Below are 19,101 nucleotides of genomic sequence, written 5' to 3'. Positions count from 1 at the left end.
AATATTATTTTTCTACATTTATTAAATATATACATCTTGTATTCTGCAGATAATAATTCCAATACCTGAAGTCTTTGAGGGTCTGATTCTAGTTATTTATTATTTCTATTGACTCACTGGGTTCTGATTTCTCACAGTATTAGTGATTTTTAAAAAAATTTTTAAAACTGGTTTAGAAGAGTTTTTCATTTTATTTTCATGTCCCAATAAGAATATTTTAAATTTTACACATACTTAAACTTGTTCCTGCTGATATATGGAAAGGCCAAGTCTGTACATTAGTGATTTTTGATTGAGAACATATGTTCAGTGGGGCATCTCAGGTGGCACAGTGATAAAGAATCTGCCTGCCAATGCAGGAGACGTGGGCTCGATCCCTGGGTTGGGAATATCCCCTGGGAGAGGAAATGGCAACCCACTCCTGTATTCTTGCTGGAAGATTCCATGGGCAGAGGAGGCTGGCGGGCTATAGTCCATGCAGTTATAGAGTCAGACACAACTGATCAACTGAACACAGCACCACAGCACATGTTCAGTGCATCTTTATCTGTTGTAATTCTTCGAAGCCTGACTTAAAGGAATGGGATTTTTCTTCCTAGAGACAATTTGAATTTGTTTCTTCTAGGTGCCTGGGAGCAGTTTCAACACCAAACACTTCAAAATTAGTTTTTGGCTTGAAGTTTCTGAAATCAAACAGAAGTATGTATTTGGGCCACAGATTCTTTATAGCCAGATTGTGGTTTCACATTTTGGTGAGAGAACACCCCCCCATCACTGCTTGCCACCAAGATTGAGACTAATGAGGAATTTTTTTCCCCTAGTTTACCTTACTGTTGGGCTTCCCTTGTGGCTCAGCTGGTAAAAAATCCACCTGCAATGCAGGAGACCTGGGTTTGATCCCTGGGCTGGAAGATCCCCTGGAGAAGGGAAAGGCTACCCACTCCAGTATTCTGGCCTAGATAATTCCATGGACTGTATAGTCCTTGGGGCTCACAAAGAGTAGGACATGACTGAGCAACTTTCACTTATTATTGAGCATCTAGCTAGTTGGGGATGGGGTATAGCTTTATGCATGATTTCCTATCACAGTGCCTCACAAATTATCTGTGAGCCACCATAGACAACTGTTTTTGTACATATATCATCAAAATTAGTTACTAGAAAAAATGGAATTCTGCTTGGATTGTTACTGCACTATAAAATCTCTAGAAGAGTTTCCAAACACTCTCAATTTCTGTACACATCTCAACATGTATTGGCAACAAATTTTGTAAACCAATCTGCAAACTCCACTTTGAGCAGCACTTCCCGTATTCATCCTACCTTTGGCAGACCCTAAGCTTTATCTCCTGTTTCCACATCCAGCCTGAACTTGTGATATAATGATTTTTTAATTGACTCATGATTTAATTATCTCAGTATTTTTAATTTGGGGTACACTACTTAACTTGTTCTGGCAAGATATGCATATCAGAGCCAATCCTCAAATATCCCACCTTTCTCAGTAGTTTCATTCCCTAAAGACTTAGTGTAGGAAAGATTTTCTTTTATTTGACCTTTCATTACCGTTTTGGAACCTATAAAATTGACCAGTGTCACCATCTCCACATTTATTTGTATACTTTAAAAAATTTTATATACTTCCTACCTTATTTACTTTTACATAGTAAATAAGAGTAGAGATTCACATTCTTACACACACCAAAACGTTTGATACTTTGACTCAAAAAATCAATGAAAGGCTGACAGTGAGTGACTGCTTGCAACTTTAAAATTTAACCTTGTAAATCCATGGCTGATTCATGTTCAATATATGACAAAAACCACTAAAAAAAAAAAATAAATAAAAATAAAATTTAACTTAATGTCTTTTTTGTGTATCATTTAGGGTCATCATCGACCAATGATTGGAAAGTTGTGGATCTCATATATATATGATTTAATTTCCATTGTGTTAAGATTATTCAAATACTGGTCAATAATTTCTACTCATCAGCAAGAAATGAATTTATGGTCTAAGGATACTTACATGTATTTTTTTGTAGGCTAATTGCTTTTCCAAAGCTCTTTTAATTATAGAGGGATATTACCCTAGTTTTAAACTCCTTTTCCCACAGATTTACTCATTTTCACCCCTGACATCACATTTTATCTTTTTACAGATTTTTTGGATGTGAACCAAATTTTCTTGAAGAGTACTTCTCTATTTTTCCATTAGTTCAAAGGTTTGTAGATTTTGTGGACCAAACAAATATTTCTGAAAGTGTTTATTATGGCTCATTAAATAGAAGTAAATCTAAAGGTTAGCACATGAGCTGGGAAGCTAAAAGTTTTGTATTATAATGCAGTTTGCAACGTGAATGTGTGACAAAGTGCTCACTAGGAGGATAGTGATTCTATATCCATCTTGTGTTAGTTTCCTCATTTAACCAAAAAATTATTTAAAAGTATTAATAATAATTAGTTGAACTGGGATTCCATGAAGAAGATCTCAGAGATGTGTGAACTTGGGCCTCAATTACTGTAAGGGCACATGTACACATGCTAGTCCAAAGGACTGCTAAATAGAGGGTACAAGCATCTGCCCCCTTCTTAAGCAGCTCAACATCACTCAGGGCATTATTTAAACAGTCTCTGTGCTTGTTAATGAATAACCATGAGGCTGTAGCCACATATTTCAGCCTGCATTCAGTTCAGTCAGTCGTGTCCAACTCTTTGCAACCCCATGGACTGCAGCATGCCAGGCTTCCCTGTCCATCACCAACTCCCGGAGCTTACTCAAACTCATGTCCATCGAGTCGGTGATGCCATCCAACCGTCTCATCTTCTGCCGTCCCTTTCTCTGCATAATTAAAAGTATAATGCACATAGAAAAATCAAGTTGTAGAAGTTAAGAAAGCACAAAAGAGGGGAAGATTGGAAAATAAACTTGGTCACGTAAATTCAATGTTAAGAAAATCACAGTGAGAGATTCACAAGAGGTTACTACTTACAGAGTGAAAACGGGAACCTCCTGGGAACTGAAGACCTTCTGGGATTAAGTGCAGCTGTGACCTGAACCATGTATCAGTGCTTTACTGTGTGCGTGTTAGTTGCTCAGTCATATCTGACTCTTTGCAACCCCACGAACTGTAGCCCATCAGGCTTCTCTGTCCATGGGAATTCTCCAGCAAGAATCCTGCAGTGGATTGCCATTCCATTCTCCAGAGGGTCTTCTCAACCTAGGGATCAAACCCTAGTTTCTTGCATCGCAGGAAGATTCTATACCGGTTTGAGCTACAGGAAATTCTTGCTACTTTATAGCTTATTTCAAGCAGTAACCTTGGGATCAAGCATGGCCAGATTTGATCCCAGGCTCCTCTTCTTGCTGAGTGCCCTGGACAAATTATTTAACTTGTGTGCATCTCAACTTTATCTCCTAAAAAATGAGGATATCTACTTTACAGGCCATGGGGCTTCCCAGGTGGCTCTAGTGGTAAAGAACCTGCCTGCCAGTGCAGGAGACTTAAAGAGCCTCAGGCTCGATCCCTGGGTCTGGAAGTTTCCTTGGAGAAGGAAATGGCAACCCACTCCAGTATCCTTGCCTGGAAAATCCCATGGACAGAGGAACACGGCAGGCTACAGTCCACAGCATAGCAAAGAGTTGGACACAACTAAAGTGACTTAGCATACACTTCACAGGCCAATGTAAGAATTAAATGAGATAATCTGACATTGGGTAAAGACATCCCATGCCTCTAACAGCATCAAGGTTTGCAAGGGTTAAGTGCTGTACTCTAAAATGTGACTGTTGAAGTCCCCGCTCTCCACAATTACAGCTGTGTGATCCTGCACAAGTCACTTGACTCTCTGTGCTTCAGTTTCTTCATATGTACTATTAACAGTATTTTCCCCATTGGCTTATGAGGATTAAAGGAGTTAATATATGCTTGGCACATAATAAACATTTTAAAACTGTTTACCTAAAAATGTTCAGTAGTTTTGGATACTTTCTAGAAGTGACTGGTTTTATTTTAGGTTATATTCACATAACTGGACAGAAAGGTTGTAACAGTCTTGCCAGCTTCCAGTGAGTGTCTGGTAACTGAGGCAACACTGCCTGCCTGTGGGAAACAGGTGGTGGTAACTTACCGCTAGCTAGGGTTGCTGTGAATAGTTGCAAGGTAGGTCCTGGTGAAAACCTTTGGAGCCAGCCGCCAGGCTGCTTTGTTACTGACAGTCTTTGTTACTGACATTGGACAAATTAACATTTCTGACCATTTTCTCCCTTGTGACATGGGGATAATTTTTGCCTCTCTGAGTGGTGTGAGGATTAAATAGAGGTAACTTACCTACAGCCCAAAGCCTGCACCAACACAGAGCGGCAGCAGTAACGATTATTACATCAAATATATACAGCAGTCGAGTCCTTGAGGATCCTTAAGGGAGGGAAACCAGAAGTAGCCAGAAGTGGCCCTTTTACCTGTCCGATTTCGGCCTGGAGAAGAGGAAAACAACCAATCTCTTCCTTTTGCAACGAGGTTAACTACAGAGGTCCCCTCGTGGAAAGATTACCTTTTCACACTCCTCCTTGTCGCTCCTCACCGCCCCCTCCCCCCCCATGCAGGCAAAGACACTGTTCCTTCTAATTTTATAATCTCATTTCTGTACGTGCGGGTTTATCTGGGCTTGGTGGCGAGCCAAGGTTGGGTGGAGAGAGGCATTAAAACCTGGCAACCTGGCTCTGGATGCCGCAGGGATCCTGCCAGCCGTCCTCGGTTAAAAACGTGCTTTTTATTTCTCTTCCCCGCAGCCTCCTGTGCAGCAGCTCATTACCACCCGCTTCAATCACCGCTGCCAGCATCTCCCCAGAACATTTCCCCCTCCCCTCGCCCCGTCTCAGGGACATTGGTCGTAGCTGACATTTAAAGGAAATAAACACCGATTTAAAAAATTACAACCATCTCCGCCTGAAGAACCCAGCAGCAATGAATAACAGAACAGTCCAGAGAAGAGCGCCTGTCGGGGCTCAGCTCCGCAAGCCCTTCCCTCCACACAATTCCCCACACCCGAGCATCACAAATCACCATTTCCAGGCACCACTCGAGGCTGCCAATTCTACTTTCGCTTAATCTCATTTTAAATCCAGCTACAGACGAGGCTCGGTCGCTGCGGCGAGGAGCGGGGCGGGGGTCAGCGGGAGGGACGCAAGGCCTAGGTCTGAAAGAAGTGCAGGGGCCCCTCGCGGTTTGGGGTCGCGGGCAGATCCCCAGAACCAATGCGGGCCGCCCAGGCTCGGAGGTGGGCGAGCCCCGAGGGGCGCGAGGCGCAGCCCGCGCAGACAAAGAAGCCGGCGCCAGCACAGGTCCCCACCGCCCTTCTCCTCCTCCGCGCCTCCTCTCAGAAAAAAAAAAAAAAAAAAAAAAAAAGAGGGAAATCTGAGGGCCAAAAGGAGACCGTCCAGTCCTTTTGCTCCTCAAGACATCTGGGCGGGAGCGTCTCTCTCTCTGAGGCGTTTAAGTCCCTCGGGGGCAGATTCGTGGACTCCGTGGCCCCCGACCCCGCCCGGCGGGCCTTTAGAACGCGAACTGGGCTTCTGCGCGGGGACTCCCGAGAGGCGTGCGCCCAGCGCAGCGCGAGGTGCGGCGAGCGAGCCCGAGTGGGCGGGGGCCAGGCGGGCGCGCGCCGTGCGCCGCGCGGGGGCGGGGGAGCGGCCGGGACACGTGTGGCAGCGGCGGGGGGGATTCGGCGCCCGGGGCTTTAAGAAGGTGTGGAGGGGGGCGGGAGCTTTCCCAGGCCTGGCCGAGGGGCGTCGCGCAGAGGCGGCGGCGGCGGCGCACCGAGGCAGCGACCGTTCCGCTCCCGGCGCCCGCAGCCCGGCCCCGCGCTCCCGCGGGCCAAAGAAACTTTGGGAGCAGCGGTCTCCCGCGGAACTTCCCGGCGGGGCTCGGCGCCCGCGCCCGCTCGACCGAGTCCGCCGCCTTCTCGCATTCTCTCCAAGCGGCTACTCGGTCCCGGCGCCTCCAAAACTGAATGAGAGACCGGCGCTCGGGGCGCGCGGCGGCGGCATGGAGCGCAGTTCCTGGGCCCCGTGGACTTTCCTCCTGGCGCTGTTGCTGGGGGCGACACTGAGGGCGCGCGCGGCGGTGGGCTATTACCCCCGCTTTTCGCCATTCTTTTTCCTGTGCACTCACCACGGGGAGCTGGAAGGAGATGGGGAGCAGGGCGAGGTGCTCATTTCCCTGCACATTGCGGGCCACCCCACCTACTACGTTCCGGGACAAGAATACCATGGTAGGTACCTCAGCATCTCCGCTCTCACCGGCCAGCGCAGCTTTGTACCGCTTTCCTTCTTCCCAGGGGCCATTTAAACCTGAACCGTGACAACCCTTACCTCAGCTTTGCGCTCGGAGGAGGGAGAGAAAACAAACTTAGTGGGGGAGAGAGTTGCGAGTTAGAATTTATTCACCGGTCGCCCCCCACCCCGACTCCACACTCTCCCCTCACGCGTCTCCCCGAGAGGAGCTGGTTCTGGGCAGGGAAAGGCCAGAAAATTCGGTCCTCCTCACTCGTGGTTCTGACAGCTGACACTTGAATGAATTCGCGCCTCTTGTTTCCTTAACCCGAGTCCTTGGATTCCAGACCTTTGTCCCTGCTCTCTTTCCCCCTGCAGGGCAGCCGAGTGGCGCTCGGCTTTGCGGACCCGCTGATGACAGATTGACGCGCCTGGGTCCGCAGCCGCCCCGCCAGTCGCCCGCCCGCCGCAAACTTCCCGCGGCTCCTCAGCCAGGGGTCCTTCTCGGTTCCTTCAGAGTAAACGGCCCTCCTGACGGGGAGCGGCTGCTTCCAGCGCTCTATTCTAAAGTGGCGTTGAAAATGTCAGGAAATAGTGTGTTTTTTTCTGAGTCTCCTCTTACTTTAACGTGCCTTTTCTTTCCAGAATGATCTCTGTGATGTTTAATAATGATTATGTCTTTTTAATCTGCACAGCTTTAATTTCCAGGTAGGAACTGGAAGTTCCTTATAATTTAAAGGTACCTTTTGAAAAAGGATCATTATGGAGCCCTTCATCAAAATTAAACATGATCGAAGAGGTACAATTTAGCTGCAAGCAATAGAATGTTGTGTAGTGCGTGCATTTTTGATGTTTTAAGCTAGTAAATGGAGTATGTGGGAAAATAAGATATTGTCTATTTTCTATTATTTCCGCTGGAATTTCTGGATAATTTCACTTCCATGGCGCTTTTAAGCGGCATTAGGCACTAATTAATTAGAATCTCAAGGCAAAAATACTGATACCCAACCAAATAGAAACTGTTGGCTAGTGATTTCATGTTACAGTGTCCGTCTCTTATGGGCTAACAGTTATTGGCATAGGAGGAGATAATCCACGGAGCAGCTGGCATTTCAGATAAACATGGATATAAAAATGATAAGAAACCTTAAGTTTTCTATTTAAAAAAACCCTTCATATCCTCTTTAAAATATTTAGTCTAAATGCTTACTAGAGATTTAAAATAGTGCTTTTACAGCTTTCTTGTGGCATGGTGGCAGCCTAGTCTGTAAAGCAGAAGTCTGATTTGGTGGAATTTTAGACTTTGGAATTTTAATTTTCTGTAACTAGTCCCCTCTTTTAAAGCACTTATTGTGCTTACTCTCTTCTCAAGAGCAGTCTGATGTTTTCCTGAGTTCATGAGAATCTTTTAAGGAAAAGAACCAGCCAATATGATGGCAGTTCAGACCTCACCCAAAGACCAATGGATTGAACCTGTCACTTAGTGTGAGCCTTAGTGAAGGTGTTTGCCTGGTATTAACTCTAAGTGAGAGTGGTAGGTAAGAGAGTCAAGGCTGGGCTAAAATATGTGGTTGTCAGGTTGTGACAGAAGACCTGTGATAATACAAAGCCTCATTTCTGCCCCCTCTGTTTCCATATCTTTTGTAAGGTGCTAGCATAGAAAACTTAAAAATACCAAAATATGACATAGCCTTTGCTTTTGCTATGAAACTAGCAAATGTAAGTCAGCCTAAGATTGACCGTAATCACATTCTAAGTCTGAAAAGAAATGGATGATAGAGAGTAAGATTGCAGTGTAACACTTCAGGTTGCACGTTGTGTGGGAAAGTCTCTGTTTCTACCTCTTCCATCACTAGAAAAGATAAAGAAATTTTATTGTGTAAGTTTAAGACAATCAAATCATTCTAAACTTTGTGAATGGTTTTTGTAGGATTTTAAATTCCTATTACCTGTTTTGTCAAATATTTAGATTTTGAAACTGGCTATAGCTATAGGCCTTCAGTAAGTTTTTCCTTGTAAAATTTTCTACAGGTATAAGAACTGTTTAAAAATGAAATGATGCTTATACGTGTCTCCTTTTCTTATAGACTTTGGGAAATTAATGTTTAAAATTAATTATGTAACACCTATTTAAGAATTGAACTGATGGTAAGAAATTTTAACCTAATATACTGTTGTGGTTAGCTTAGGAGGTTACTTGGCCATCATTTTTTAAACTAAGAAATACAAAATATTAGCTTGAGACTTTATTTCTAATTTTTTAAATCTTTAAAAATGTAACAGTTATGTTAGGAAAACTCTATCTTATCCATGGTTTACACTGAACTCAGCGTTTCAGGGAATGGTTTTGGGGTGCAGAACATGACTGGAGATCAGGCTGTGGCAGCTACCCTTTGAGACTTGTGTCTGTGACAGAATATGAGATGGAGAGGCAAATATCAGCATTCAATATTACGGGTCTCTGTATGTGTCGTATTTGTTTAAAGATTTTTGTTGAAAATCTTTTGAAAAAGAAACAGCAAAAATATAATACAAAGAATTTGAAATTCGTGTATCTAACAGAATTGTCAGATATTCCCATTGTTAAATAGTGTATTCATCTGTTTACAGTTTTGGAAGCTCTACTAATTCTCATCACTTGATCACTTGGTACCTCTGTTGTCAGCTTCTTGTATCTTTTAAATCTGTTGTCTATGACTTTCTTGAGAGGGCATCGTTAGTCACAATGAGCCATGGTGTCTTTGCATAATGAGTTTAGAAACTCAGCAGTAAGAGGTTATGGTTGTATATTTAGCAATATATGTCTGTGTATGTATATCATATTGAATTAGAAAAGTCTCAGGGTCGGAGCAATTTTTCCTAGAATTTCCTTTTTTTGCACAAATCTCCAAATATGGTCAATTTCCACAGCATTGTTTCCAGGCCCATACCTTAATTTCTTTTTTTTTGGTAGAAAATTGCAAATGATGGGAAAATAGGAAATGGAAACCTAGATAGTCCAGTCAGGTAACCATTCTCTTCCCCAGCCACACCTGGCAGTTCACTGCTCCTTCTCCTAAGGACCAGGTCAGGATTGTGAAACAAGCAAAGATTGAGTTGATGTCTGCACCTTTTCTTTCCCCCGATAATCCCTCTTCTTCACCCCGACTCCTTAGGCTTTTGTTTAAACCTCCTCTTCCAACCAATTTGTAGTGAATGTGACTTGTCAATGTTTTATTCTCCCACAGTCTTAATTACAACTGTGGAAAGATGTTTTTCCCTTTTTGTTTAAAAGAATTTGGGCATTATTGAGCAGACAGATAGTATATTTTGAACTAGAAAGACTTGGATAAACCTGACATCCTGTAATAAGAAAATGCCTACTCACAGGATGGGCTTTATGCAGTCATCAGAAAGGAAAGGTCAGATATAAGAGAGAGAAAAAAAAAAAAACAATATCTGTGAAAGCCTAAGTAAATGAGTCTGTGAAAAGTGCCTGAGCTTCCATGAGACAATTTATCTGAATTTCTAAAAAGACTAGAATACCCATTATTACAGTGGCATAAGGTGGGGGAAATGTTCCAATACAGTGAAAAATATGCTCTAAAATATTGATAGAGGAAAAAAATCTGTTTTAAGCAGAACTGAATAGGTAATAAAGCATGATGCTTTGTAAAAGGGGATTTGATTGTATTTTGTAAAATCGGTATAACTACTGGTAGTTCTTCCGTCCTACATTTTCATTTTGTTGTTTATTTAATCATATTGTGGAGTGTGTGGGAAAACCAATTTCAACTGCTAAAACAGAATGTTTATGTAAAAAAGGTAAAATCAGGATAAAATATTTAGGGTATTTTGTTGTAACCATATTGGTATTGTATTAAATGTGTTCTGGAATCAACTGGTTGCCATTTAAAAAATCACCATCCAAAGGCAGTACAGTATAATGACTTTTCAAGTACTAGAATGATATGTATGTCAGATACAATTTTTGGTAATATACTCCATATTAAATTTCTATCAAAGGAATGATTTTTTAAAAAATTTTAATTAAATAACAATGATTTGAATTAATGTTGCAATTATTTGAATTAGCAATTATTTGAACTAATTATTTGAATCAATAATTATTTGAATTAATAGCAATCTGCTATTGCTAAGGTAGCTGGGTTATCGACTGGGTGAGTAGATATTTGTTTTTTATATGTCTCTGACTCTGGAATCAGCATATTTAAACTCAGAATCATTTGTCAAATGCAGTTTATAAGTGAACTGCATCTGTGTCCTGCTTGTATATAACTATGAAAACTGAACATTTTAAAGCATTTTCCTCTACTTATATTTCATCTCGTGCTCTACAACTTATTTCAAATATATTTTACTGATGTGGTTCAGATTGTTTCTTAAATCATATAAATGTTGATTTAATGTATATTCCCTGTGTGAGTTTCAAAAAATTAGATCTTTAGAATCATAATTGAGAACATCTAATTTAGGCAGATGTTCTTAGCACTACATTACTAGAAATTATTTAATTAGAATATTTTCCTCTAATTTTTATGAATCTTTATTTTAAACTATTATTTTTGTTTTCATCAAAAATGGTAAAGAATAAAATTTGTATCATTGTAATCATTTATTTTTTACAGGATCATCTTATTCCAATAAATTTGTCTTTTCACCTTTAAAAAATGATAGATGTTTTCACATTTTTTTCCATAAATTAGTTTCATTCAACTTATCTTTGATTTATTTTTCCCCTGCCTGGAATTGGTCAACTCTATAGATGATCTGGAAGTCTTACATTATTAGTTATTTAGGATATGTTGCATATTAAGCCATACTTGTTCTTCCAATGACTTCAGATGACACCTTGACAGTTATTTATTGTGTCTTTAATGTTCACAGATAGTCGCTAATGCATGTATATTTGAAATATATTTCAGGTAGCCTTTACACTGGAAAAGCGTAAATGAGTACTGGTACTTTTACTGGTACTTTTTAAACACTGGCATTAAAAAAATCTTGTATTCACACAAAATTATAAAGCTCTTTCTTCTTTTAAAAAATTCTTTATGTCATATAAAATAGAAAAAAATGGATAACCCTCCCTACACTCAGTGCTTTTGGTTAGAATGTGTAGATTCAATGTGCAAAGAACTGCTTTGAACTATAATTGGGTGATAACATAACATACATATGATAAAGAAAATTCATTTATCTAAATGTTTTGGCTTCAAGGATAACTTGGGTGATTAATCCACCCCTCTCCTATCCCACTGATTTTAAAGTTATTTATAAAGTAATAAAGCTGACCAATCTCATTAAACTTAAAGAAGTATTAAAAACACATTTTCAGAAATTGGAACTGAATTTTCAGATACAAAGATTTCTTAATGACTGTTCAAACACAATAATGGTATATTTAAAAAAAATTATTCTTGGCTCTCAGGAAATTCCATGTGAGGTGATCTCACTTTGGTGTCTGTTGTGTAGCTTAAGAGAGTAATTTTTGCCGTGGTCACCTGCCATGCCCATCTCATTGAAGGCAGAGCTTCTGAAGGGTTGAATGCTGTGCCTCTGGGTTAACCAATTATTTCTAACATGTGCTTCTCTAAAACTACACATACTTTTCCTTTTTATTTGATGTCCTGTAGGAGCTAAGTGTAGTAACTGGATTTGGGGGTGTGTAGAAGGATCACTACAAATGTACAGATGTTGATTTGTGGTTTAAGACAGCTCTAATTATTCAAAAAATATAATTAGATAGCTTTCGAATGCCACAAAGAGATAGTTACAGGAATTATGAGGTTCCCAAGTAAACATTGAAAACCCAGGTTATCTTTTAGTGCTAATTTAGCTTTCCTTAGAAACATAAAACTTTGGGAAACAAATTAAATTTTATTGATTAAAGGACTCTTTGAAACTATATGAGAACTCATGAGTGTTTCAAATAGCTCTGGTTATTGATGTATGCTGGTGCCCCCATACCAAGGGACATGAAGAAGGAGTGATGGTGGTTTACCAATAAGTGCTATGCTCACCTCAGAATCCTCATTCTCTGCCTTTCCTGCTCTGCTCCTGTCTCCTTCCACCTGTATCTCACCTGTTTTCTCCCATGTCCCCTGTTTTCCTCCTCCTATTTTTTTTTTTTTTTCATTTTCTTTCTTCTTTTGCTCTTTCCCTTCACAGCACAGGGCCTTGTCTTTCCTCTCCTCTTCCTTCTTCTTTCCTGCTTCAAAACTTGATTTCTTTGCTCCTTTAATTCTTTCTCTTTCTTCCTTTCAGATTTACGGTCACTATCTCAACCTCTTTTCTCTCCTCTGTAACGTGAAAAATATTAGTATACATACAGTGTGTAATTACCATGTATTTTATTTATTGGATATTTATAATAATAAAAGTGGATGAGTTGGCTCTTGTATTTCTCTCAAAAAAATAGCTTCATCTTTCTGTGACATGCACTTGCCCTTTTTAAAAATCATAGGATAGTTATTCCTAATCAGAAAGTAGGTTCTTCCTCCTACACTGTAAAATCTCTCAGAAGAACTTTCAAACCAGTAGCTGTTTAATTCTGAGTCAGCTACTTTCCCCACTGTCAGCTATGAAGTCAAACTGCAGAGTCAGAAGTCTGTGCATGGAAACATGTGTATATAAATATATATGTACACACACCATGAGGAAGAGGTACAGTTTAGGAAAACACACACTGAATTAGCTTCACTCTAAAAGGCAGGTTGATTTGATGTCTTGAATGCTTGAATTCATAAAGACTTTTCTAATAAAGGGATGGACTGTTTCTCTCATCACCTCAGTCACCTCAAGTGATACCCTTTACTTTCTAGTCTCTTTGCTAAGACTCCTAACAGTTGCATAGCTATGAAATAGTGATGCCACCTTTCAGGGTACCTGGCACTTAACAGGTTATAAAGAGGGTAGAGACCTTGGCATGAACACTAGATTGGGAGTCAAGAAGGGAGGTGTGTTGCTCTGGGGTAAGTTCCACAGTCTTTCTTCATTAAAACCTATGTTAGGGACTTTTGTACTGGTCAAGTGACTCAAGACTCCACACTCCCAATGCAGGGAACCCTTGGTTGGATCCATAGTCAGAAACTAGATCCTACATGCTACAGCTGTATTCTTGCCTGAAAAATTCCATGGACAGAGGAATCTGGTGGGGTACAATCCATGGGGTCATAAAGAGCCAGGCACTACTGAGCAAGATAGTGGTGGTGGACAAGGAGTTCAGCAGGAACTGAAGGAAATAACTTGAGGTGACTGAGGTGATGATAGAGACCATCCCTTTACTAGAAAATGCTCTATGCAGTCCAAAGTTTATACCTTGAACAGCTGTATCAGCCCTGGAATACCTCTAATGAACTTCTTGTATCATAAGAGAAATCAGTCAAGTTCTTGTTACTTGCACCTGTGTAATTCTAATTATTTCTTCTAAACACATAAATGATCCATTTTGCATTCTCTTTTAGATTTGTCCCAATTCTTGTATTGAGCTCTGAAGTGCTCCGGTTTTCCCATAGCATTGCTTTTGGTCACATTGATGGAGCCACGGTATTTAGTAAGATACTTTTGATGGTACATTTTCAGAGTTTCCTTCAAGATGTACTATTAATACTTCTGCAGGTGGCAAAAGAGTGCATTGTATGCTAACTTTTTACTGATGTTTTGAAAGGTAACCCGTGGGCTTGACCTTCAATTTCTGGAGTTTCTTATAACTGATAATTTATGCTAGTGAGTTTGTTTTAAACTTTATTTCCTGTCAGTCCTTTCTCTCTAAAATACAGTATCACCGTATGTAAATCCTGTTGACACTTAAAATACTTAGATGTGTGACATGGTTGTGAACATGAGCTCTGCCCCAACCTTAACCTTGTTTGTTATGTCTGGCTCAGCCTCTAGGACCAAATCCAATATTGTCATTTCTCTCTTGCTTGCTGCATATTGACAGAGGAAACAGGCATCTCAGCCTTACCTTTAGGAACATGTAATCTTTTTGTTTAGGCCACCTTTGTTATGAATGTTGAAATATCCTATGATCATAGTTCCAGATCTTTTCTTACTTCCTTTTTTCGTGTAAACACTTCCTGTAACCTCATCCTGCAAAAAATGTTACATGTCCAGTGTTTGTGATAGAGGAATATAAGGAAATTAGTTGGTTGTAGGCCTTTTTTTGTTTTTTTTGAAAGATGGGTTCATATTCCCATTCCAGGCACTGATACTATCAAAAAATTTTTAGAAAGGTAATTCAGGAACTTAGGAATAAATTAATAACAGTAACATTAACAATAGCAAGCCCTAAAGAAGCCCTTAGTATGTGTCAGGTACAGATCTATATGCTTTATGTATGTTAATTCATGTAATTTTTGCAGGAACCTCATGAGGTGGGTATTGCTATCCTTTTCTGGATGTAAAAACTCAGTCACAGAAAAATAAGTGTTTTGCCCAAGATCATAAAACTGTTATCCAAGAGTGCTCAGTCCGTCTTGCTTCAGAACCCATATTTTTATCTAATATGCATTTACTTTTAGAAATGAGAATTATTTCAAGAAAGGGATAATAACAAAACATAACAAAAGACATTTTAACAGAGGGGAAAATAAGGAAAAGTGAAAGCTAATTTTGTTATTTAAAATAAAGACTGCAAAATGAAACCAGAAAGATTATATCCACGCCAGTCAAGACCAGGATTTTATAGTCCTAAATATTCCTTGACTGGAATATTCCTTCCAGATAAAGCACAAACCAAAGATATCATTTAGTATACTGTTGCTTTTAAACTATCATCATTAATAGAAATATGAGAAAGTGATTTGCAAATTTTGCTGAAATTTATTAACATTTTGATGAATGTAATTTTAGTGAAGATTTTCAAGTAAATAGGGAATTTCTTCTCTGACTCACTGTTAGAACTTGAGTAGGACATGAATACAAGAGGAGAACTGTAAATTTAGATGTAAAGACATTTTAAAAGATTTTCATTGAAGTTATCTATTTGTAACATATTTCTTTCTCTAGGAAATTCCTTTACGTGTTACCAGTCTGTGGGTAGAGCCTGTGAAGTTGAGTGAGGGGCTTCACAGTGAAAGTCCTGGTGACAGTCCAGAGCGCCGTGCAGTGTCTGACCTTGCTTGTCAGAGATGTGATCTCGCAGTGACAGAGACACCAGTGGAATAAGGAGGTGCTTTGTACTTGCCTTTGTAGGGTTATTTTTCAGATGTGAATCAGATTTTTAAATATCACTTTCTGTTGAGCTTATTTGAATGAAGAGGAAAAGGGCTAAGCATCGTCTCCTGCCCTTGTCCCCAAATTAATTCACCTCCTACCAAGGAGGGCAGAGGTCAACTGGAGGTTTGGTGGCAACCAGGTGAGGTGACACATGAATTATGGTAGTAATACCAGTGTTTCCTGATTTGTCACCATTATAATTTATCCTAAAGTTTCTCCTCAGATCTGAATGGAGAGCCACTGACCCCTGGTGGAAGCTAAATCAGAGGGTGGAGGACAGATTCAGGCTGGGAGCTTCCTGTGTCAAACCCACAGAGGGCCTGAAGGGAGGAAAGCTTATGCTTTCACTGGGGGAGAAAAATTTGCTTCATTGGACATTAACAAAAGGACAGTAGCTTTATAAAGCTATTATCAAAAAGTGTAGAGAAGGTCCACATAGAGATCATTTCTTTCCTCAGGCAGGACAGAGCAGATCATCTCTCTGTTTAGCATTCACCAGTGAGCTGTGCTGAGTTGTAGCTCTAATGGCAGATCCGTGAGCCTCCCGGGTGGTGTAGGAAGCCCAGAGGCTAGTTACTGAGTGACCTGACCTGATACAGGTATTAAACTGTGAATATTTCTCTCAAAGAGGCAGACACTTCAATTCCAAATGAATCGTGAAGCATTTTAAACGTACAGAAAACTACAATAAATTAAAATTCAAGATTGGTATCACTAATGAGTACCCAAGGGATACCTATCTGTATCTGTTGAAGTAAAATGCAAATGCTCTGGAGATCAAGCTCTTCACAATTGTTAAAATAATACTTAATTGATTTGACCCACATTGCTGAGTGATTTTTGCATGTCTAGACAAGTTTGTCCTGTCTCAGCTATGCCAGGGGTTCCCATGTATTTCTACAATATAATGAAAAACATGGAGGCTCTGCAAACATGAAAGAGGAGGAAATTTTGAGTGAGGTACAGGCTTGGTTGTCATCTTATAGAAACAAAGTTTGGTAAAAAACAAAGTTCATTACTCTGGTTAATTAAAGACAGATACTTCCAGTGAATAAAAAGAATGTTTCTTCTTAAAGTATTTGTCAGTAAAGGATTTATATTGGAATTTAGGTTGGCTATTGAAATATTACCAAATAAAATGATTTCTTAAGCTTTTGTTTTGGTTACAATAGCCTCTAAACCTTTACTTTTACTTATGTTGTGACATGGACCCACGTGAAGATTTATGTTTTATTATGAGCTACCACAGCGCTGTACAGTTTGGGGAAGGGCAGGTGTGCCCGAGTGCCCTGACTGCCAGCCACAGAAACTTGTTCTGGCTAACGTGGGCTAAAGGAATTCATTAATAGGAAGTGGTTTAGAATGGAAGGAAAATCCAGACATTAGATTTAGAAATGATGATAGAGTATCATGGAACAGGGAGTCAACTGCTAAAGGAATCATGGTGGTAAGAATCATGATTTTCTGACTTTTTAAGACTTTATCCACCCCTCACCCCCATTTTCAGTCTTTTCTGGCCCCACAGCTTGGATGAAACCTCTCCAACTCCCTTGCTTTCTTGTTGTCAATGAATTCTAATTCCTGGGACCACAAGTTTCATTGACTGACCTGGGCTATGGCCATCCCACTGAGATGGATGTTAAGATCAGAGGGGTATCTCTTTCTGAAGGAAAATAGAGGTTCTGTTACACCAAAGAAGGAGAAATGAGTGTAAGGCAGGCAGAAACAGCAGATGAGTGCAACAATATTCACGATACATGTGTAAGGGGAGAAAAAAGTGTAAAATGACCTCTGGGAAAGAAAGTATTGATACACAGGCCATATGGAGAAGCAGTGTTCTTTGGGGTCCTATTGCATTCTTCATTATATGTGAAGATTTTAGCGATGTTTTGAGGGCAAGCATCGAGGGACAGAATTATCTTTTTATTATGGATATAGATCCAACCTAAAAGTGACTTACCATGCTTTTGTGTTCTTATAAAAGTGTCTGATTCTCTTTTCAGAGCTGCACACTGCAATACAGACTGCCTATCCTTGTACAAGAAACCCATGTTCTCTGAGATGTATATACTTTTCTCTCTACCTCAGTCCCTGAGGAATCTTAGATTCAATGATCTGTAAGGGAATATTGAAGGTAAATTAATGAATACATGCCTCTGCCTTCATGCATTGCTATAGACAAACTATCCTGTTTTTCACTAGGAAGATGTCAAAATGTCTCGGTCATCTTTTGCCCTTTATTCTTTTCCTCCTTCACTCTGTGGTGTTGGGGCACCCAGGGCTCTGTCCTTTCTCCTTTTCTCTTTTTCATCTGCCCTATCTCCCCAAGGATGCCATCCATTATGATACTTTAAGCGCCACCAGTATGTTGGTGACTCTTTCCTGGCTTCCTGAATTCCTCTCTCTTAAATCCCAGTCAGTATCTCCACTTGGATGTCTACTGGCATCTCAAACTTAATATACCAATGAGCCTCTTATTTCCCCTAACCCAGCCACCCCCAGAGTAGCTTCTCCTCTAGTCTCCTCATCTCCTTTATTGCCAACTGAGTCATTATAGTTGTTCAGTGCCCAAACCGTTCTTTCCCTAACATTCCACAGCTGGTCCCAAGTCCAGCTAGCTTTACGTTAATACACACCCAGAATCTGCCATGGCCACCGGCCCCTCACACCTGGATTACAGCAGGCAGCTGAGCACTTCTGCTTCACTGCTTGTCATCTTCATTCTAGTCTTAACACAGCCGCCAGAGTGATTCGGTTCAAACCAACCCTCTGCTCCACACCTAGGACAACCACCCAATCCACCAAGTTGCCTAGAACGGCTCTGGGTCTGCCTCTGTTTTCCCAACAGTATTGCCTGAATTTGAAAGATAAACTCTTTTGTAATTCTATCCATCCTTTTTGTTGTTCCCTTTCTTCCTGAGAAAAAGAGAAAATCCTTGGCATGGCCTTGAAGGCCCATAGCACCTGGTCCCATTGTAACTTTTCTGACCTCCTATCTTACTAACTTTCCTCTTACTCTTCCTCTGAAATTATGCGGGCCTCTTTTATGTTCTTCAAACACATAAAGGGCTCAGTTCTGTCTCGGAACCTTTGTACTGTCTGTTCCCCTTTCTAGCATGCTGTTCCCCAGGTAGCCCCATGCCCCCTCCCTTCCTGATTCAGGGGTGTCTTCAAGCATCCCTTTTTCACTGAGTCTCTCCTTCCCTGGTGGCTCAGAGGGTAAAGCGTCTGCCTGCAATGCGGGAGATCTGGGTTCGATTCCTGGGTCAGGAAGATCCCCTGGGGAAGGAAATGGCAACCCACTCCAGTATTCTTGCCTGGAAAATCCCGTGGACAGAGGAGCCTGGTAGGCCACAGCCCATGGGGTCGCAGAGTCAAACACAACTGAGTGACTTTGCTTTGCTTTTGTTTTTATAGTCTTTAAAGCTTAGTCTCTCCCCCTCCCCAGTATTCCATATCCCTGTGGACCACTTTATTTTACTTCATCAGTGTTATCATCACCTATGTAGTTTACTCTTTACCTTGTTTGCTTGCTGTGACCCTCAGAATAGTTCCTTTAAGTTCCACCAAGGCAGGGATTTTTGTCTGTTTTGTTTGCTGCTCTG

The 19,101-nt window shown here is 40.7% G+C and overlaps 1 protein-coding gene across 1 annotated transcript in view; it reads left to right on the top strand.

Moving 5' to 3' along the window:
* The first annotated feature begins 5,832 nt into the window (after positions 1-5,832).
* RELN (reelin) overlaps positions 5,833-19,101 on the top strand; it is a 530,384-nt gene continuing 517,115 nt past the window's right edge. Inside the window, exon 1 of the mRNA XM_065939296.1 lies at positions 5,833-6,273. Within this exon, the coding sequence (XP_065795368.1) occupies positions 6,048-6,273 (226 nt within the window). The 5' untranslated portion in view covers positions 5,833-6,047. The remainder of the gene's footprint in view (positions 6,274-19,101) is intronic.

The sequence above is a fragment of the Muntiacus reevesi genome, chromosome 6 (assembly GCF_963930625.1).
Source record: "Muntiacus reevesi chromosome 6, mMunRee1.1, whole genome shotgun sequence".
In the NCBI taxonomy this organism is placed as follows: Eukaryota; Metazoa; Chordata; class Mammalia; order Artiodactyla; family Cervidae; genus Muntiacus; species Muntiacus reevesi.
Note: the sequence above shows the minus strand (reverse complement) of the source record. Positions and strands in the feature narration are given on the sequence as shown.